We start from the raw sequence: 23,246 nt of genomic DNA, 5'->3' as shown, positions 1-23,246 counted from the left end.
ATTAGACAGTGTTGTGTTCTGTTTTACACAGGGTCACTGTGAGTCAGAACTGACCCAATGGAAGTTAACAACAACAATTCCTAATTTTTATTATGAAAAACATAATGTATTCTTTACCTTAACTAGTGGAAGATCAGTAGTAGGCTTCAGAATTCATCATTTCAAGATGACAAACAAGCCTTAGTATAAGATTGTTGTTGTTCTTAAGTGCTGTTGAGTCAGTTCTGACTCATAGCAACTCTGTAAATGTTTTCCAAGGAGCAACTGGTAGGGTTGAACCACCGTCCTTGCGGTTAGCAGTCCAATGTTGATCCTATGGCGCCACACCAGGACTCCTAATATCAGATAGTTTTTCAGAAATAAGAAAGATGTGGAAGTATCTTGAAGGAGGAAGAGTTCAAGATTAATTATTAATTAATGTGTAGTGGTTACGAATCGGGCTGCGAACCTTAAGGTCAGCGGTTCGAAACTACCAGCTGCTCCGCGGGAGAAAGATGAGGCTTTCTACTCCCGTAAGGATTTACACCCTCGGAAACCCTGTACAGGGTCGCTATGGGTCGGAACCGACTCGACGGCACTTAACAACAACAACAACAATGTCTGAGTGAAGTGCTCAACTAAACACAGGCCTCCACTGTAAAGTTATTTGTATCTTTATTATTATTATTATTATATTGAAATCTGATGGCAGATACCTTACCCTAGAAATGTTATGAGTAATGGTTTGTCTAACATTTGTACAATGACAGTTACTTGCATTTTCTGCGAGAGAGAAGGCAAACCCTAACTAAAAAAAAAATAAAACATTTCTATAGGATGCTTTCCTTTTTTAATTACAAGAGTTTAATTACACATGACCCATCCAGAAGATTTAGTATGTGTGTCCTAGGTTTACCTCATGTCTGTCTCTTCAGACCAAATGAACACTAGACTGAGGAGGAAATGGCTTCTAATCTTTGACACAGTACAACTGTCAAGTTAAAAGTCAATGGTAGACAGACTGAATGGAAAGTTCCCTGCCTTTTATTGGTTTTGTCTTATTCTAAAAGTTATTTTAGCAATATTTGGTGTGGGTTTTTTATTTTATTTTTTTTTTTTTTGTGTGCTGTGTATACAGTAAACCTGTTTCCTTCCCAGAGCTAGTTCCACAGACACTGCTCCTTTGAACAGATAGAAGGTTTCTGTGTGAGAAGCAAATGAATAGAACAGTTATGTGAAAAGAAGTGGATCCAGGTAATAATGACTCCTCTGTAAACTTTGAAAAAGTACTTGGGAGAGCCCTTCCAGGAGTGAAATCAAAGAGCATCTCCCTTTCCTGGGAGCATAAATCTTCTGCTAGTGGTCATAGCCTTCACCGTCTGAACACTCTCCAGAAGTTGCTCAGAATGCCACTGAGACCTCACTGAGCTGCTCCTGCAGCAGATGTGAATGAGTAAGTATCCCTGTGGCTTCCAGAAAGAAGGCAAATCCCTCTTGAAGGCCTGAGGGCTTAGGTGTTTGCAGTGTTGGTATTGCTAATGACGGGCATTTAATAAAAATTTGATATTTGTCAGACACTGTTTAATGTCAAGAGAGATGGGGAATAGAGAAATTTAAAAATAATTGCAAGTTTATAAATTGTCTCTTTTCCCCAAACACTTAGTTCACTCACTCTAGACATCCTAATTGCTGTTGCTATGTTTTAGTCTTAGAAGAAAACAAATCCTCATAAGATTCCATAGACCTCTTTGCATTTACTCTTCCCCATCTGTTCATTTTTGTGCATCTTTAGATGAGCGTATTCTATGTGAGGTTTCCCTTTCTCTTTCTGTGTCTCTCTCTTGTTTTACCGTTAAGAGTACTTATCACATCCCCTAGCCTCGCGAAACCAAGAGAAGCAGTGTTTATGAGGGGCTTACCTCAAAAACAATTTATTCTGACTATTAAATATAAAAAACTAATGAGGTAGCATGGATAATTTTTGGACTGTTGTACTTGGAGTCAAATGAATTCATAGTCTGGTCATTGAATCTTGTTTTCATATCCATCCTTGCTACCTGACAGAAGCGTGGCAAGAATTAAGTGGGAATATATATCTGAAAAATCTACAGACTGCCAGGGGTTATAAATGGAAAAGATGATGATTATTGCTAATTGTTATTGCTGCTGCCACCACTAGCACCACCACCACTACTACAGTCTGGTTCAAACCATCTAAGAATCCTGGTGTGGTGCTGTGGGTTAATGCACTGCATTACAAAGTTGGTTTCAACCGTGAGGTCAATAGTTTGAGCTCACCAGCCACTCCTTGGAAACCCTATGCAGGATCGCTATGGGTCAGAACCGACTCAATGGCACTTTACAACAACAACAAAGATTTCATATTCAATCTGAATAAATAAGCAACCAATTTCACGGCTGGAATTTTAAGCACCTTAGAATTTATTTAAGTCTTGCCACTGGTCATCAGACTTTGAAAACAAATTTTACTTAAATGAAATTTGGATTTGTGACTCTGACCAAGGATTTCATGATTGCATATGCCACTTCATTCTTCCTTGTAATAGATAATGACTCTACTGGGGAAATGTATGAGAGACTAGGATACTTTGTAGTATTGAACCAAAAAGAACTTAACATATGTTTAAACTTGATTTGATTGTTCACACTATTTTTTTCTCTCTTTTTTACCTGGATTTATTAGTTCCATCAAGTTGATTCAACTCATAGCAAACTTGTATAAGGTTTTCAAGGAGTGGCTGGTAGGTTTGAACTGCTGACCTGCAGTTTGCAGTCTAGTGCTTATCCTATAGCACCACACCAGGATATATATGTTGTTGTTATTGTTAAGAGCCATTGAGTTAGTTCCAACACATAACTACCCTGTATACTGTTTTTTAAAGAGTGACTGGTGGATTTGAACTGCATACCTTATGGTTAGTAGTCTAGTGCTTATCCTATAGCACCACACTAGGACTCTACAAAATAATAATAGCACTAGCTGTTTTTGCTTGGAACTAAGTTTAAAGAAAGGCTACTTGTATAGCTTACAAAATCCAAAGAAGTGCTGAAGAACTATATTGTGGGAAAAGCAGAGGTGGACCTAGAGGTTCCTGACTTACTAAGTGTAACTGAAATGTTCTTGTCTCTGCTTCTTTTGCGTTTCATCATGTACAGTAATCTAGTTTCCTCCCTGAGGCAGCAACACAGCCTCTGACAGTAACCCAATGTTGCATCTTACATTCAATGCTCAGATTCCCTGTCTGACCCCAGCTGCAAAAATTCCAGAGAAGACGTTTAACGTTCTATCTAAAATCATGTGCCTATTCCCAGAAGAACCAATCTGGCTGTCCTGAGTAGTGGGTACAGGAGTCCTGGTTTATGCAAAAGCAAGGTCAGCTTCCACATAGCTCTGAGTCAAGATTGAAGTAAGGACCTATGACATGGGGACAATCTCATAGATACCAACAGTTACTTGGCCACATCCATATGAGATTGTTCATGGATTTGAGAAGTAAAACTGAAAAATTAGGACTCAGTGGCTTCCTACAACTGATAAACTATAAATGTTCAACCTTTTCTAGTGATAATGTATCAGTTTGGGAGCCGTAACATTTAAAACTACTCCATTCCTATCTTTTCTGCCTAATAATTTGCATATACCTGTAATATCTTCTGGTGTGGTGCTATAGGATCAGTACTGGACTTCAACCCACAAGGTCGGCAATTCAGTTCCACCAGCTGCTCCTAGGAAACCCTAGGTCACTATGAATCCAAAATCTACTGCAACCATACATTGACAGAGAACTTCCAGAGGTTCAAGCTGGATTCAGAAGAGGATGTGGAATGAGGGATATCATTGCTGACATCAGATGGATCTTGGCTGAAAGGGAATACCAGAAACATGTTTACCTGTGCTTTATTGACTACATAAAGGCTTTTGTTTGTGTGGATCATGACAAGCTATGTGTAAGTATTCTGAAACACTTAATTGTGCTCATGAGTAACTTGTATATAGACCAAGAGGCAGTTGTTGGAACAGAGCAAGGGAACACTGAATGATTCAAAATTAAATAATTATATTCTTTCACCATACTTATTCAGTCTGTATGCTAAGCAAATAATCTGAGACGCTGAGTTATATGAAGAAAAAAATGGCATCTGGATTGGAGGAAGACTCATTAACAACCTGCGATATGCAGATTATACAACCTTGCTTGCTGAAAGCCAAGCGGACTTAAAATACTTACTGATGAACATCAAAGACTTTTGTATGGAAAATGTAATGAATGTAAAGAAAAAAAAAAGTCCTTACCATGGGACCAATAAACAACATCCATATAAGTGGAGAAAAGATTGAAGTTGTCAAAGACTTACTTTGCTTGAATCAACCATCAATACTCAGGGAAGCAGAAGACAAGAAATCAAACGATGCATTCATTGCATTGGACAAATCTGCTGTACAAGACCTCTTTAAAGTATTGAAGAGCAAAGATGTCAGTTTGAGGACTAAGATGCACTTGACCCAATAACCTCATATGCATGCAAAAGATGGGCCGTGAATAAGGAAGACCATAGAAGAATTGATGCATTTGAGTTATGATGTTGGAGGAGAATATTAAAAGTACTATGTACTGCCAAAAGAACAAACTAATCTGTAGTGGAGGAAATACAGCCAGAGTGCTCTTTGGAAGCCAGGATGGCCAAGCTTCATCTCTCATACTTCAAACATATTATCAGGAGGGACTAGTCATTGGAAAAGGATATCATGTTTACTAAAATGGAGGGTAGGAGAAAAAGAAGAACACCACCAATGAGATGGATTGGCACAGTGATGGCAGCAGTGAGCTCAGGCATATCAACAATTACGAGCTTGGCCCAGGACTTGGCAGTATTTTGTTCTGTTGTGTATAGGGTTGCTATGATTCGGTACTGACTCGATAGCACTTAACAACACTGAGAAAATGAGTCAGAACTAACTTGACGGCACTTAACAATAATTGTTGTGGTTGTTAAGTGCTAGCCAGTCAATTCCAACTCTTAGCTACCCTATCCATCAACCTTGTGGTCCAGTGCATTACCCTGTGGCACCACACCAGGACTCCAACAACAATAACAGTAGTAGCAACATCTTATAATTTGGTTTGTTTTCCTTTTCTGCATATCCTGTAAATCCATTGCCATCAATTTCTAACCAGAACCACCATATAGGACAGAGTAGAACTACCCCATAGAGTTTCCAAGGTTTTAACCTTTATGGAAGCAGGGTGCCACACTTTCCACCATGAAGTGGCTGGTGGGTTTAAACCATCCACCTTTTGCTTAGCAGCTAAGTATTTAACTATTACACCACCAGGACTAATTTTTCTTTTGCATCAGACTTCTGGTACTTTATATTCTATAAGATAAATTTCTCTTTAGCCTTCTTATTCTGATCTAAAATGACCAAGAAGAAACTTACTTCATTGCACTCTACTAAGTTAATGCCAGGAGAAATTAGCACTCATTTCCAGTTGTTACTGGTAGCTTACATTGGCCAAGTGCTAACTCAAGTATAATACCTACATTGTATCTAATACATTCATTGACCTGGAACAAAGTTGGTCTAATTATCCAGGACAGGGTATCTTAGGTAATACCTGAAAGGTGAATTGGAGCTCAGATTCAGCACCATGTTGGGGAAAGTGTCTTGTCACACACTTTTATTTAGGTGTACTTTTATTGTAACAATTTTATTATGACATATATTTTATAGTGCATTTTTCACTGTCTCATAACTACATGCATGTTTTTAAATTAGCATAATGGTCCAAATGTAACATAAAGAAGAAATGTAAGGATAGTGCCTGTTGCCAAGTCGTGGGTTCTGACTCATGGCAACCCCATGTGGTACACAGTAGAACTGCCCCATAAGGTTTTCTTGGCTATAACCTTTATGGAAGCAGATCACTAGACCTTTCTTCCACAGTGCCAATGGTGGGTTCAAACCACCAACTTTTATGTTAGTAGTTGAGCATAAATCATTTGTGCCAACCAAGAATCTTAAAAAGACTATGTTGTTTTTAAGTGCCGTCGAGTTGGTTCTAACTCATAGTGACCCTGTATAGGGTTTCCAAGGAGCAGCTGGTAAGTTTGAACCACTGATTTTATGGTTCAGACCAACCAGTGCTTTATCCTACAGTACCATACCAGGACTCCAAAAGAAGATGATAGTGTGTGGTAAAATCATGTGTATTTCCATATAAAAATGTATGTTGTTATTGTTAAGTGCCATTGAGTTGGTTCTGACTCATAGTGAACCCTGCAGAGGGTTTCCAAGGCTGTAAATTTTTAAGCTTCATCTTTCTTCCACAGAGCAGGTGGTGGGCTTGAACCATCAACCTTATAGTTAGCAGCCTAGTGCTTATTCTGTAGCGGCACAGCACTCCCATATAAGTGTTTAGGCCAACTCTAAAACATAATAAACTATTCAGTTCTTATATGTAGAACCACCATGAATGGAATAACTATAAATAAGTTGATACAGATGTCTTGTATTGACAACTTAGAAGTATTATGAGTAGCATTAAACAGCCTGCTTTTCCACAATGACAGACTACTCTTTGAAAATCTCAAAACAAATCAAAATGTTCTCATTTATACGGTAGTTGTATTCTTGAAAAATTCAGTGTGTGTTAAAACCACACTAAAATACTTCTACTGAGCATTGGCTTTATGACAACACATAAAGTGCTTTACATCAGTTAATTCATTTTATTTTCATCACAGTTCTTCGTAGGTATGATTAATATCCTCACTTTACACATAAGGAAACTAAGACAGAGAAAAGTATCTTGTGTAAGAACTACTAAGTAACAGAGCAGTGTATGAATCCAGGCAGCGAAGCATCATACTCTTAACCATGCTCCATGACCCTGCCATCTGAGGGACTCAGAAATGGAACCACTTGGACATTTTCTATGCAGACCATGTCTAACAGAGGGCTTCAGATCCTGGAAGCATGCTAGCCAAAAGAAAACAGGCTAGTCGACTTCTTTACACAGCTTCCTTACTGTCTCCCCAGGAAAATAATGGAGCAGAAATGGATAGGAGAGTGTTTGGGACTAGCCTTGAACCCAAGTGCTCTGACGTCTGGGTCCTGCCAGTGTGAACTCTTCAGAGAGCAGACAGAAAACAACCCTAGCTTCTGTTTTGCCCTTTGTCATGTTCTGCTGTCTTTTGCCAAAAGTACAGTTCATCCATGAACTCTGCCATCTACCAACTCTCCGTAATGTATACAGAACTGAAAACAAATAGGGGAGCAGAGAGAAGCTGAAGGAGAGCAAACACTTTCAGAGCTGGGGAGGTGAGTCTTGGGACTTTCCTCCTGCCCCACAGCCTGATTCAGGAAGTGTTTCTTCCTGTGAGGGGGATTATGCTGATAATCAGATGAGCATCTGGGTTGCTTACCCATTTATCTTTGTTCCATCCTCCAAGGGGGAAGAGGACTTCTGACTAAGTGCACCCTCCTGGTTGTGACAGGAATGCCAGTGCAGCTTCATGGTCTGGGGTGTATTCCAGCTCATTACTCATCATCCATAACAAACCTGCTCCAAACAAGTTCCATGTTCTCTGAGGTTTGATACTTAAAATAATTTGTTGTTGTTGTTGTTGTTGTTAAGTGCTGTCGAGTCATTTCCGACCTATAGCGACCCTGTACAGAGTTTCCGAAGCTGTAAATCTTTATGGGAGCAGAACGCCTCATCTTTCTCCCGCGGAGCAGCTGGTAGTTTCAAACTGCTGGCCTTAAAGTTCGCAGCCCGATTCATAACCACTACGCTATTTAGCTAACATTTATTAAGAGTTTATTTTTTACCAGGCAAATGCTTAATTGTTCACATTCATTATCACATTGAATCCCCTTAGCATCCTTGTGAGATAAATACCAGTATTTTCTTTATTTACAGATAAGAAAATAGAATTCCAGAAAGTTTACATTAGGATGCCCAGGGTCAGACAGCTAGTAAAAGGTAAAATTCAGTGCAAAGCCATGCTGTCTTATTGCCAACTTGGCTGTTCCAAAGCAGCTCATTAGAAATGGCCTGACATAGTACTTGAAGAAGAGTGAACTGTTAACAGGTATATTGAGACCCACCTAGATTCTTACCAGAGACTTCTGCCTCCTTAAAATTGGACTTTGTCCTACTTGTTAATTCTCTCAAATTGATAGGTATTCAGCTTCTCAAAATGGTAAAAGAACTGCAGCTAGAGAGAGGTGCACATCTGCTGAAGTCTAGTCAGTCTCTTAACAGGTTTTCGTTGGTTCTTTGTAGTCCATAAGATGAAGTCCAGACTCCTTAGCATGATGTACAGGGTCCTTGAAAACCTGGACCCCATCTGCCTTCCATAACTTTGTCTCTCATGCTTCCCCTTGTATGCCCTGAGAACTTCATGCCAACCCCAGAATAATCTGATAGACTCTTTGCTATGCCTTCTCTCCTCCCACCTGTTCATCTGATACGCTTTCTTACAGGGCTTCCCTGAAATATAACACTCTTTGTGGAAAACATTTCTTGATTCCTCAGATAAAATTAGTCCCCTCTTCTCCAGGCTCTGTGATACTTTACATATCGGGTCAGGACTGGATTCGATCTTGTAGTGATTTGTTCACAGGTCTTATGTCAACAGGAAACCATGAAGTCCTGGACACTCCATTCACTTTTATATTTCCAAAATCAAGAATGTTGCCTTAACCTTACTAAGTGCTTAATAAATGTTTACTGAAGGAAGGAGAGAGCGCATGAAAGCACCTTTAGAAGAGGCATGGAATGCTTCTCTTGAATTTCTTTGTCCCTACTTTTGCAATAAATAGACTTCTTAGGTCTTAAACTGGAAATTCTGAGGCTTCCAAACTCTTCTGGTGTTCAGGTTTCTTAGGAGCACAAGTTGTCTGAACAGGTTCTCTTTTAGAGGGACTTTTGCTTCCTTACTTGGAAACTCCTAAAGTTACAGATAGACTGCCCCCAAATCAGCTGGGAGAAGGAGTCCTGAGGCAGAGTGACAGAGTGAATATTGATGCACAGCCTGCATTTCAAAACTTGGCTTCTCCCCACACTGTCTATTCAGCTGTCAACATTTTAGCACATGTATTTCCCTTTATTCCTTCCATCTGGGCCAAGGCTTCTGCCATAACTCAGCTAACCTAATAACAAGGCAGCTTCAGCTTTCATTTTTCTGAAGAATGCCAAGTTAGTAGTCTGTGACTTTCTCTTCTGAGTTGTGCTTCATATGGGTGTTTAAGGACAATTTAAAAAAATATTTTGGGTAAAAGATGCAATCTTAATCCATAGAGCAAAAATTTTCCTAACTTCTTTCCTTCTGGAAAATAAAAACCTAACTGATGATAGTTGAGAAAATTTCAAGAAATACAATAGACCATGTCCAAAGCATGTCAGCCTTATTGGCCTTTATCTTTTTCATAGATAAAGTTGTAATGATGTCTTTTTACTTTCAAAACCATGGCTTATCTCCTACTGAGGCCCCTAGAAGCCAGACTGAACCTCACTGCCATTGAGTTGGTTCCATCTCATAACAACCCTATAGGGTTCTGTAACCTACAGAAACAGACAGCCACTTAGTAGCTAGTGGGTTTGAACCACTGACTTTTCTGTTAGCAGCCAAGCACTTAACCACTATGCCATCAGGGCTCCTTACTGAGTGTCCTGTCCATGTTTTTTCTTAACATACTGCTCTACTGCATCCTGGCTGTTTATGGAGTCACTGGGGAAGTAAACAAAAGAAATTTTTTTAAAGTCTTGAGTGCCAGTCCTTAAGATTGTGATGCTTAACTCTGAGATAAGGCCCAAGCAATTTAAAAGTTCTCTAGGGAATTTGAATGTGCGATGAATGTAGAGACTCAATACCCTGAATGATGGTGTCACAGAATCTGTGCTGTAGATATACTTTTCTGATGGCACTTGTTCTTGTTAAGTACTGTCGAGTTGTTTCTGACCTGTAGCAACCTGTACAGGGTTTCCAAGGCTGTAAATCTTAGCAGGAGCAGAAATCCTTGTCTTTCTCCCACAGAGTGGCTGAGGGGCTCGAACCACTGACAATGTGGTTCGCAGTCTAGTGCTTATTCTCCAGAGCCGCTATGCTCCCCATGGTGTCAGTGGGAATTCTTTTTCCAGACTGGTTCACACATGTCAAGTATTAACACATAATCCACTGCCTCCAGAGTCTCTGATGTGTCTGTGACTAGTGGTCCTAGTGCCACTATATAACCTTATGCTCCTGAAGCATCTTACACAAAATATTGAATTCCACTGGGCACATACCCTACGAACAGCCTGCTCTTCCCTTATCCATAGAGGCATGGCCAACTCAGACCAGACATGAGGCTGTGTAGCCAGGGTAGGCTTGAGGTGATACAGGGTGCCCTAGAGCAAACCAGCACCCCAAAGGAAACCCAAACCTTAGATCACCTACCAGCCCACCTGCTGCTCCCTCTGCTCCAGCTAAGCAGGAGCCAGATCAAATCCTCTCCATGATTTCCTCCTGCATATTAGGTTACCTAGTAACTAACTGCACATGTTTCAGAGGATTGCTGAGTTAGACCAGATAGTCCTTGAGCAAATCCCCTTTCCCTAATTTGTAATCTAAGGCCAATACTATCTACTTCATAGGACTAAATGAGAGAATTCGAAATAAAGGACTCAGCCCAGTGAACATTCAGCCGTGTCCACACACGTGATGTCAAGTGTGAAAAGGGAGCCAGTCTGTGCTCCCCTCAGCAACAAAGGTGTCTTACATGGAGACCCGCCAGGGCCAGGGAAAAGCTGGGGAGACTGAGTACAATTGGAAAGCTGGGATTGTAATCATCTAAAAGGACAATTTTTTCTCCCGTAAGCAGCAGCCTGCCGCCTTTGCACACACCCTTCCATTTTTCCTGCCTTCTTTGTTCTATTTCAGTGCCTGTCTGAGTGTAGCAAAACTGCTGCCTTCCTCAGGCTGCTATTTAAAGACATTCTGAAAGATGCTGCTACTGCTGTTCCTGTTGCCACGGCAGCTGCTGCTCCTGTTTCTGCCACAGAGAGCAGTATGCAGGCCTGGCCTAAACTGGTCTCTGACCTGGAAGTTCCTGGTGACTTCTACTTTAACTAGCCTAGGATCACACACATTTAGGGATTGATAAAATAGATTGCCTACTTTTTCATTAGGGATCCTGAGCTATCACCCCTACCAGGGGTTAACTGTTAACTGCTGCCTTGGTCTATGTCCCCTAATGTCTAGCTGGTTTATGCCCCTATAGCATTTTTGGCACTTGACCAGTTAAAATTTTTTATTAATTTAAAAAAATTTGTTGTTGTTAAGAAAATGCACAGCAGAACATACACCAATTCCAGTTTCTGCATGCACCATTCATTCAGTGACATTGGTTACATTCTTTGAGTTGTGTAACCCTTCTTACCCTCCTTTCTGAATTGTTACTTCCCCAGTAACACAAATGTACTTCCCCCTAACGTTCCTGGTGTGGCACTGTGGACTAATGCACTAGACTGCAAAGTTAGTTTGATCCGCAAGATCAGTGGTTCAAGTTCACCAACCGTTCCTTGGAAACGCTCTACAGGGCCACTATGGGTCAGAACCGATGACACTTAACAACAGCATAGTTATTAAAAGAGCATATGCCCAAAGGTGACATTTAATGTACTAGTTAAACTAAACTACCTTATTTTCACAAATTATATGCAACATCAATGTGTGTTTACCAACTGCTCTCTTCCTACAGGTATTTTCACAAGTGCCACTATGCCCCCAAATTTTTACATGTTTCTATATATAAAAAAAAAAAACTTAGCGCATAGTCCCTGAGAGTGGAGGTAGGGAGCGGTTAGCAAATAAGTGTGGTGGGAGTTGTGTGCTGTCAAGTCATTTCTGACTCATAGTGACTCAGAGTATAAATCTTTATAGTATAAGAAAGCCTCATCTTTCTGAAGAACTGGTAGATTTCAACTGCTGACCTTGCGGTTATCAGCCTAACTCAACCCACTACGCTACTATGGCTCTTTGCAAACAAATGTAGAAGGTACATTACTTTAGAAAAAATAACAGTATTTTTTATTTTAAGGAAATTTGAGGATGTATTTTTGGTTTAAGGTTTAAAGATGATTTCAGGTGTTCATCCAACCTTCATGGCCCCAAGAACTCTGGAGTACATGAATATTTTTAATTCTATTCTGCATTTTCCCCCTTTTGATGAGGATTCTTCTAAGAATCTATGATCAAAATGTTCTGTAATGGTAGCCAGGCACCATCCAGTTCTTCTGGTCTAATTTGGCCAGTTAAATTTTTCCCCATATTTTTTTTTAATGAAAACCACACAGGATATCTCCTCATTTCCTCCACAATCCATCTCCTGTTGGCAGTTGAGGTACTTTCCCCATATGACAGCCAGACACATTCAGAAAGGATAAAAATGGCACTTATCTCTAGGTTTTACAGAGGAAAATACTTTGAAAATAAGAGCTTTTTGAAAAGAATAGTAACCTTTGGTTAATAATAATGCTTCTCTGAACTTTGGGGTGTTTGAGATTCTTCATCTGTGAGGTCTAGAGAGCTATCTCTTAGACATCAGTAATCCTGTCTGTCTTTGATGACCCTTCCTGTGCTTTCAGTGAGGTGTCTTAGAAGCCTGGTCTTTTTGTTTCAGTTGGCCTTAGTTCTTCTTCATAGACCCACTAAAGTGAAAGGTTGGGTTTTATCAGTACAACATTGAATCTTCGGCCAGAATTCCTTGAGTGAGGTTCAGATAATCTGCTTCTTGTCTGCTCCCCCATTTTATTTGTTTTCTGCCCATGATCTTGGAGGCTGCTCACCACTTAGACCTCAGATTCTGGCTCCTCTCTGCTTGCCCAGCACAATTCTTCCCAGCACTGTCAGCTCTGCTGAATTGTGCTGTCAGAGTGTTCCCGTTTGTCAGATAACCACCTTCATCTGACCGTCCTGGCCCCAATACTGCACTCAGACCACATGAAATCCATTTCCCTTCTTTTACATCTCCCTCATGCTTCTTCTAACTCCTTTCACATACTCTTCTACCTGAGCCACTCTCTATGTGATTTCTCTTCTCTGGTTTATATTTTCAAGAGTTGTGCCTTTCCCCTATTTTCTCAAGTCCTGGATAGTAAATGCAATTATCTCATTGTTGGGGTAATAATAATCATGTTGTTGGTGGTGGTGGTAAGTACCCTCAAGTTGATTCCAACTCATAGCGACCCTTTATAGGGTTTCCAAAGAGCAGCTGGTGATCTTGAACCAGCAACCTTGCAATTTAAACCAACATCATAGTCCAGCACATTAGCCCACAGTGCCACACCAGAACTCCAATAATAATGATAGTGTGAATTATATATTACTTTGTTTATGACTACAAAATCCTCTCACATACATCCTGTGATTTGATCCCTATAACAAACTTGTAGGGTAGGCAGTATATGTAATCTATATGATTTCTACTTTGCCATAGTGAAAATAAGAACTACTCTAAGAGGCAGGATGGTGTCCTAATTGACAAAGTGCATGGACTCAAGAGCCAGGCCTTGAATCCTAACACCACCACTTAGTAACTGTGACCTTAGGAAAATTGGGATTACAGTACCTGTCTCGTTGTGTTGTTGTACAGATTAAATGAGTTAATATACTAAGGGACTTCAAAAAGTTCATGGACAAGTCTCATTATCTTTTAATTTCATACTTGCCACAAATTTTTTTGAAGCTCCTTTGTATATAACAGGTGCTATGTAAGGATTCACTATTATTATTATTCATTATTCATCATCAGAGATTTATTACATGCCAAATGACTGTGTTCCTGGTTCTGTTGCTACTGCTGTAAGTGCCAGCCAGTTGGTTCCAACTTATAGCAACCCTGTACAGAGTTCCCAAGGAGTGGCTGTTGCGTTTGAACCACCGATCTTGCAGTTCAAACTGACTTTGCATTTGAGTGTGTACACCAGGAGTCAGGCTCTGTCAGGCCTTAGTTTTATAAGAGAAACCAGATAGACACAGCCCTAGCCTTCATAGATACCACAGAATTATCTAGAGAGACTGACAAACTCCACTTTCTTTGGACCTACTGTGTGCACATATAAGGAGGTCTCCTGGGGTAAGCGTTGGGTTGCTAATTGTGAAGTTGGTGGTTCAAACCTACCAGCCACTCCTTGGGAGCAAGATGAAGCTATCTGCTTTCATAATGATTTATAGTGTCAGAATCCCTAAGTAGCAGCTCTCCTTTGTCCTATAGAGCCTGTCCGAAGAATCTGTTTGTCTGTCAGGCAGGTCTCCAACCTCTAACTCTAGTTTACCTCCCTTCCCAAAATATGCCCTCTGCCTTTTATTTCAATTTCTAACTTCTTTGTTATTCTTCAGGGTTGATTGGTTGGGTTTTGTGCCCAATAATTTATTTTTAACCTTAAGAGATCCAAAATGGTAGTTGAATGGATTGTATGAAATTTAGTTTGGGCTTTTTTTTTCATCCTTTTTTTTTTTTTTTTTTTGCTTGCTCTTGGAAACCCTGTACAGTCTTGCTTTGAGTCAGAAGCAGCTCAATAGCAATTAACAACAACAATAACATTGGTTCTATGGAATCCTGGTGTGGCACTGTAGGATAAGCACTGGACTGTTAACAGAAAGGTTGGCAGTTCATACCCTCTAGTCACTCCTCAGAAGCACTGTTGTTGTTAAGTGCTTTTGAGTCAGTTCCAATCAGTAGCAACTGTGTATAGGGTTTCCAAGGAGCGACTTGTGAGATTGAACTGCTGACCTCGCAGTCCAAACTGCAGTTAATCCACAGCCACACCAGGAATGATTTGATGACACTTGACAACAACAACAGTGGTTCTATAGAATAGTTCATTTTAAAGTAGCACTTAAAGTTTTTTTTTTTCCTTTTATATTTAGTAAACCTTTCCCACCTTAAATATTAAGAAGTTATAGATGGGAAATCCTGCACTAGATCTTTCCCGCTGAGGGGACTTGCTAAAGGATCCTTGTTTCATTCTTTCTTTTTTTTTTTCCTTCTTTAACTTTTTAATTGCAAGCTGAGTGAAGGTTTACAGAGTAGATCATCAGTTTTACATTCAACAAATCATATACTTTGCTTTATTACAAAGACTGCAGTCGACCCCTCCAAGTACCATCAGTTAACAGTATTTACCTCTATTCACTTGAACTCTTGAGGAGTCCTGGCATGGATGGCAGTGTGGGTTAATGTGCCAGACTGCGAAGTCTTTTGAACTGCAAGATCAGCAGTTCAAGCTCACTAGCTGCTTCTCAGAAACCCTATACAGGGTCACTATGGGTCGGAACCAACTGGATGGCACTTAAGAACAACTTTAACTCTTGTGTTCTTCCCTGTGTCTCCCACTAACCTCATCTTTCCTCTGCCAACCTCCCTCTTGTTGTATATTGCCTGCCTGTGTGGTCATCCATATTAACATGTGAATACCTCTAGCTCATGAATAATTCCCCTCCCCCCATCACTGGTAACCATCATAAAATGTTTTTTCTATCAAGATAACCTTTTCTTAATATTTTACAGCAGTGGTCTCATACAATATTTGTCCTTTGGTGATTGAATAATTTCATTCAGCATGAAGTCTTCCAGGAGGAATCCTTGTTTCTGTCAGTGTCTTGTTTGTGGCCATTTGTGTTTTGTGTTGCTGACTCCACATAATAACAGAAGAATAATCATGGCATTCTCCTACTTCCATTGATAAAATCACATTGAAATGTGAATAGATTTTTTAAAAATATTCTTTAAATGTAAATATATCTGTTTTTTAGGATGCATCTTTGCTAATGGAACTATGTTAGAGTGGTGATCAGATTAGACTGTTTTCTTCCTTTATTTTTCAGATACTCTGGACTGTGGTTCTGTTGCTTTTATAATCAAATAAATAAATAACAGTAGGAATTAAAAAGAAGAAAACTATTTGCCATGTATTTTCATACAACCACAACTATGGGGATGTTCCAGGTCAAGTGCATTGAAAGAGTCAAATGCCCTGGCTTCCTGCTTTTCCATTGAGAGTGCACCTGTGTGCCTAAGGCAGTCTTTTTCTTACTGTATCCTTTTCAGTGTGCCCTGCCTCATCTGGTCTTTTCTTAGCCGCTCTAACCCTACAGACTGCCCTTTTCTCTGAAGCTTCAGCTTTGTATGCTTCAGGGCCCAGGCACCTGGACTGAATGTGTTTGAGAGGTGTGGGTAACATTCTAAATTCTTTTAATAAAGCACCTTAATCCCATCCCTTCCAAAGAACTTTCAGACTAGGAATCTGGGTACTTCTTTTAGATGGTCCCATAAAAGCTCTTCAGATGGTAAAGATGTTTATTTCAACCACTGTTGCTATAAACAAAGATAGGTCTACTCTAGAGATGTACCCACCCCCAAGCTCAACTCCGGAGCAGGGTTTTAAACCGGTTCCTTCCAGGTTCCTTTAAACTGGTTCCTTCCCTGCTGAAATGTTGCCTTTTTCCCCACTGAGGTATTGAGTCCATCTAGGAGAAGCAACTTCTCAGCAGGGGTTCAAGCCAGAATGAACTGCTTGGAAGCCCTGCCCTGGAGTCCTTTGCCTTGATGTGGTTTGGGAAGAATAGTAACTGTGTTGAACTCTTAATGAGAGGTTTCCTCTGTGAGATTGCCTATATCCTGCCCACCACTGAGGCTTCTGTGAGTAACTTTACCTTTGAACTCAGCCCCTGATCCAAGGGATTTGGTGACAATCCCTGGCTGGCAGGAAACTTTGATCCAGAGGAAGTCTGTGATATACAGGATCCCTAGAGTTACAGGGATTGAAGAGAAGTGGTACCAGGGTGGGTTGCTAAAATGGACCCATTAATTAAGGAGGAGCCTTTGCTTAACACTCAGCTACCTTAAAAAGGAGATCCGGTAACTGATAACAAGGAAGTCAGCACCTCTCCAGTATGAAGTGGTGTTTGCACAGGCATTATTATTATTTTAAGGACACAGCAGTGCTGAGGGGAAAATTCTTACCCACACAAGGAAAGAGCAGAACACCTGAACAGAGTACCTCAGAATTTCCCTTTAAAAAGCAAAAGTTAGCATGGAGTTGTTAACCTAGCAAAAATCTCTTAAGATACTTCTGATAGGGGGAAGATTCCTCCAGTGGGGTGGGGGGAGAGGATGACTTTGTAATAAACCATAGGAACTTAAGAATTTTTTATGTAAGAGTCCCTTTGAGCTATAGTACATTGACCTGCAATTGAGTGGGTTCAGCCTATAGGACAGAGTACAGCTGCTCCATAGGGTTTCTGAAGCTGTACATCATAATGGAAGCAGACTGCCACATCTTCCTCTTTCTGTTAATAGCCCAGAGTTTAATCCACTGTGCCACCAGGGCTGGTTTTTTTTTCTTTGCTTAGCGTTTGCATTTATTTGAGATGACTTGTGGTTAAGGCGACTTGCTACTTTTTGGTGCCATTCATTGGTTGCAAAAAACTGTCAGAATTAAGGACAATTCACTTGTTGTTGTTAAGTGCTGTCTAGTCAATTCTGACCCATAGGGACCGTGTTTTTTAGGGTTTCCAAGGAACAGCTTGTGAGCTTGAACCACCGACCTTGCAGTTCAAAAGACTTTCCAGTCTGACACATTAGCCCACCAGGACTTGTTAGGGAGATGTTATTCCTCCCCTCCCTGTCCTCCTACAGGCAGAATCACTTCCTTCTTTCTGCTTCCAAGTGATCATGGACATTTATCTCCTAGAAGGAAACTCACACTGTAAGGTTGTGTGTATCAGCCTCCAGGCTAGACTGTGGCAGCCAGAGGGTAGGGAATGTGGATTATTCATCTTTTTATTACCAGCTCACTGCCTGGGCATGAAATAAGCCCTTAATTATAATTACTGAACAAGTGAGTAATCATGAGGGAGTAGTGTGGAAAGTCACCCCTTCCACGGAATTCTCTCCTTTTCACATTGTCAGCCTCCAGGAAAGATAAAGGACACCCTCACCTGAAGAGAGATTTTGAAAGGGCAGTAGGGATAGTGCCACAGTTAAGAGTTGGAAACGTAGGCTAGGTGGGGTAACTCCTATTTGTGCCTCAGCTGCTCCCTAAGAAAACCACAGAACACTGAGAATTGTCTACAGGGCTGCCTGTCTGATTTGTGGGGCCCGGTGTAAAATTAAAGTGTTGGGGTCCTTGTTACAAATGAAGAAAAACAAGTGCCACTAAAGGTACTAAAACATAAAGCTTTTATTTGTCTTCCATTGTCCTGGTACTTTTTATTTGTTATTGCATGTGTTCTAAGTAAAAAAAATGAAAATGTTAAATTATTAGCATGAACTTTACTGTTTATTTTCATATTGTATGATACCAATTTTAACTGAAAATATGGTGTTGTTATTAAATGCTGTCGAGTCTGTTTCGACTTGACATAACAACCCTGCCTAGGGTTTCCAAGGAACCACTGGTGGGTTTGAACTGCCAGACTTGTGGTTAATAGTCCAGTGCTTATCTTACAGCACCACACCAGGACTCCAAATGAAAATATTAGAGTACTTAATGTGTGGAATCACTGAAATTAAACCATATGTATTAACTAGTTTAAACATGCATATGTATTTTATTCTTAGAACAGTGAAAGCTCTACACAAAAACTAACTCTTTATCTTTCACTTTTTAATATGTACATATTCTACCAACACTGTACTTTTGGCTTTCTGATGAATAAACAGGGTCTAAACAAGTAAGAAAAAATATGATTGGATTCCTTTGTTGTCTTTGTTTCTTAGAATGCCACACTGTCTTCTTTTCTTTGCTTGAAGCAAGTTCTAGTTTGAATGGAAAGTATGGCCTTACCAGGCTGTCAATGCCTCACTTGCTTAGTCGTACACGTAACATATTTACCTTGTCCTTACTTGGATTCTCACCAAACTCCCATTCATCATAAGTCAGCCAGAATTCTGTGCCCATGAGCATGACAAATGCTACATGCCAACATACCAGCAAAGAATAGTAGACACACATACTGCATGCATCTCTTCTGCTCACAGTGATGGTCTATTGTCCCCTTGGAATTTCACTTACAAAACACAAGTTCAAAGCGATGGAATCATGGTGGAAATTTTTTAATTGAAGGAAATAACCTCCTGGGCTTCATAAGATAAGGAGCCTGTTGTGTGGGTGTCGGTAGAGGCTCTTTGAGGAACTAGCAAGGGAAATATTGGTAAATGTGCTCTAGGAACTTTCCTGTCTGGGCTGTGTTGCCTGTCTGCAGTTCTTAGTTCTCTGCCATGCTTTGGATCTGGGATCTATGCTTGGGCCTGGGAATAAAGGTAGTGGAGTAAGGTAGCTGGAGTGAAGGAAAAATCCAATGGGAGGCCAATCTCTATAAGAGTGTTGGATCTATGAGGTGGACCATCCCTCCATCTATCTTCACCTTGTAGTGCATTATTTTCCTGAGGGAGGTTGTGGGTTTTCTCACAGAACTCCTCAGATAGCAGGAGAAGGCACTTAGGATGCACTAAGAAATGTTGGCACAGCAGATAGATGGTCGTAACTGTGTCTTTCTTGTACAGGTGCTGAGGGACGTCCTCAAGGATCTCTACCACCTGCTGAAGCACGTGGTGCATTTGGAGCCTGATGAAGTGGCCAAGCTCCATGCCCAGTTGGCCCTGGAAGAGTTGGATGAGATAATGAGAAACTTCCTGTTCCCACCCCAGAAGCTGGAGAAAAAGATTGTGGTCCTTCCATAATTAGACCTTCCTCAAAGGAGGAAGGGAGGGAACAAGCAGAGCAGTGCCCAAGACTTCCAGCAGGTGACCTCACTGACTCTTTGGTGCTGGCGGTATGGCTGACCTTGGTGGTAGTTTTATGGCTTTGGCTACTTGTGTCTTAAGGTTGACATTCTGAAAACATCTATTTAGTCACCCTGCATCCACCCTAAAGTGTGTACAGTTGAAAGAAAAATGATGATATATTTCATTAATATGCACATTTTCACTGTCCTATAGCGTTTAAAGAGAGATGTTTACCTGATAGAAGTATTTTAATACAACTGATGGAATTTCATTAAGTGACCATTCTCTTGTGACTTGAGTAGAAGAGGTTGACCACCCATGTGTCAACTGTCTTGATCTTCTTCTATGATGAGATGATTCTTCATTGTGATAATGAAAAGCAGGCAGAGTTAGTCATCTCTGGCCATTTCAGGGTTTGAAGATGCAGTTGGAGGTGGGGAAAGTTAGGAAATTGTTACCCAAACATGAGAAATCAAATAAAACGATCTTGCCTGAGAAGAATAACAGGTGTGAATCTAGTCCTCTGCTAGTAAGATGGAAAGCTGTGGAGTTGAGAAGGCTTTGTTCCCCAGAAAAGAGAATCAAGCTGCTTGAATCTTCCCAAGAAGGGTAAGCCCTGTGTCTGTTCTCCATGGCCATTTTCCTTCCCTCTCTCTGCCTCTGTTTGTGTAGAGTTGCCATATTATCAGAAGAGAGGCACAAGCCTATCACATGAGAGTTTAGATCCTCCATTCAGTGCTCTGCTTCTTTAGAAAGATGAGTTAGTACAAAATGCATGCTGAAAATTATGTTGCATATTGGTGACCTGGTGCCAGGTTGTTAAAATAATTTCACATGTAACATATGCCATTGTCTCCCCTTTGTTCACATATTCTGGCTATTTCACTTTGACTGCAACTTAAAGAGATGACAAAGGGGAGAAACTGACTGCTTCAGACAAGCCCCGCTAGGCTGTCACCACCATGACAAACCTAACCCACTGCCCCATGATCCATTACAGGCTTTGCAGGGCTTGGTGTGGAATTCTGTCACAGGCTTTATAGTACTCTCTGGGGCAATCAAGTCAAGGAAACCAAAACACAATTTCTGAAAACTCTCAAGAGACTGAAGGATCTAGAGATAGAAATGCCCATTTTCAACTAAGAGGATATTTCTCTCTGGCCTGATTTACAGGTACATTCTTACTTCTGAACTTTTGTGTGGTGACTATATCTTCAGAGCAGCCAGAATACACACAGTCAGTGGATCAGAGTCATTTTGTGGTGCTGTAAGATAAAGCATTAGACTGCAAGGTCGGTTTGTACTGCAAGATCAGTGATTCAAACTCATCATCCGCTCCTTGGAAAATATACAGGGTCACTATGAGTCAGAACCAACTTGATACTTAACAACAACAACAGTGGATCAGAAGTTCACTTTGTGCGTGAAGAATTAGGACAAAGGCAGTTAGATGTTTTTAAAGACTATATAGGGTAGCAGTATTCATTTCCATTCTCCATATCAAGGATGTCTAGAAAACCAAGATTGGGGCTTTCAAATTAAAAAGATCCTCCTTTGTACCAGATGATTATACACCAAACTTTTTGTTCCTTGTCTTCCTTTATCAAAATGTCTTCCAGCCCACTTCAGATAGCTAGACTGAATGTATTAGGTAGCATGATTGATTTAATCAACAGCTTTGTTTGCGTTAAATACACTCCACTTCCAAGGACATATTTTAATTGATCACCATGATTCGACTGAGAAAATCTCTGATCTAAAAACCTCTTTTCCTAGGGGAGTCCCATAAAACATTCTAGTCTCTTTATTGCCATTTATAAAGTACCTCCTACTTTGAATTATTTGGCAGGTGGCTAAAAGTATCTGTTCTTTAATTTGATGGGTTCAGTTTCTGAGAGTGACTCTTTCTGACCTTGTTGCCAAATTCAAATGAAAGATTCTTTAATTCTCACAAACATGACCAAATTACTCAATTTTCCCAAATTATTAAGTACATTTTCCATATATATTTATATATGTAAGAAAAATTCTTGGGCAAGATCATGAGAACTTTGGGATAATAAAATCACAAAACTAAGAAAGAAATTTCAGAAGATTAAGACAGACGGCAGAAGAATAGTACTTCTTCCCTGCTCCAGACCTCAAAGGATGTCTTACTCTTCGTGCCTTGCCTCCCACCTCTGTCCATCTCATCTCTTTCAGAGGCCACCTTCTCCCTGCTGTCCATTCTAGTCTCCTCCATCTATCCAACTCATCTAACATGTCCCTGGGCCTCTTGCTTTAAATGAAAACTGCATGCCCTGAACCCCTTCTAATACCCAAAGGATCATCAACTAGACTCCCTTGTATCACTCACTCCATGTTTTGCTTGGCCCCATCCCTCCTTCTCTTCCTGGTCAAATGGCATTGAAGCAAGTTGCATGGGACAGAAAAACCCCAACAATTTGCCGTAGAGTTAATTCTGACTGATAGTAACCCCATGTGTGTGTCAGAATAGAACTGTGCTCCATAGGGCTTTCAGTGGCTGGTTTTGGGGAAGCAAATCACCAGGCCTTTGTTCTGAGGTGCCTCTGGATGGACTTAACCCACCAACCTTTCAGTTAGCACATCAGTGTGTTAACAGAGGTATATTGGGAGTCCAAAAGCCATGGCTTCATCCAGACTTTCTGTCTAAGCATCAACTGCTTATTCAGGTTAGACAGTTTCTGGAATATTCTGGACAGTTGCCTCCTTGGCTATCTGTTTCTTCCTCCTTGGCACTAACTTGCCCTTCTCCAAGTCCTCTGTTATTTACTCAGGAATCTCTTAGCTTTCACTTTGCTCCTTATCACTTGGACACACACATCATTTTCCTTATCTTTTGCTTTGCTTCCTGACCGCTCTTCTCCATCTCTTGTACTTCTCTGTAGCTCCACCCACCTAAGTGCTTTAATACAAGGGCCAAGGTAGGAAACCAAAGCACAGGCAGTGACAATTTAATGAGTGCCTTACAAGGTGCTAGATGCCATCCTAGACACAGAGGACACAGTATTGAACAAGGTGAAACCCTCAAGGTGCTTGCATTGAGATGAAGGGAAACAAACATTGCATAAGACGGAGATATAAATAGAATATCAAATAGTGATAAATGCTCTATCTGGAGAAAAATAGGAAAAAAGGATGGCCCGCTTATGGTGGTTAGGAGTTCTAAGTTTAGATAAGTTATCCAGAGGAAAATTCTTCCTGGGATTTGATACCTTAGTAAGATTAGAAGGAGGTGAAAGAGTGACCCTGAAAATATTTGGGGAAGAGCATTCCAGACAGTGGAATGGCAAGCCCAAAGGTCCCAAGGTGGCAGTTTATCTGGCAAGTTTGAGGAACAGCAAGGAGGCCATTGTAGCTGGGACAGAGTAAGCATGGGGAGAGCGGAGTAGCTGAGCTCAGAGAGGTGATGTGCTAAATCACATTGGGCCTTTTAGGCCACTTG

General features: G+C 40.6%; 1 protein-coding gene across 1 annotated transcript in view; it reads left to right on the top strand.

Moving 5' to 3' along the window:
• Positions 1-19,735, top strand: part of TANGO6 (transport and golgi organization 6 homolog (Drosophila)) — a 242,816-nt gene extending 223,081 nt beyond the window's left edge. Inside the window, exon 18 of the mRNA XM_006860217.1 lies at positions 19,559-19,735. Coding sequence (XP_006860279.1) covers positions 19,559-19,735 — 177 coding nt within the window. The remainder of the gene's footprint in view (positions 1-19,558) is intronic.
• The last annotated feature ends 3,511 nt before the right edge of the window (positions 19,736-23,246 follow it).

The sequence above is a fragment of the Chrysochloris asiatica genome, unplaced genomic scaffold, assembly GCF_000296735.1.
Source record: "Chrysochloris asiatica unplaced genomic scaffold, ChrAsi1.0 scaffold00037, whole genome shotgun sequence".
NCBI lineage: Eukaryota > Metazoa > Chordata > Mammalia > Afrosoricida > Chrysochloridae > Chrysochloris > Chrysochloris asiatica.
Note: the sequence above shows the minus strand (reverse complement) of the source record. Positions and strands in the feature narration are given on the sequence as shown.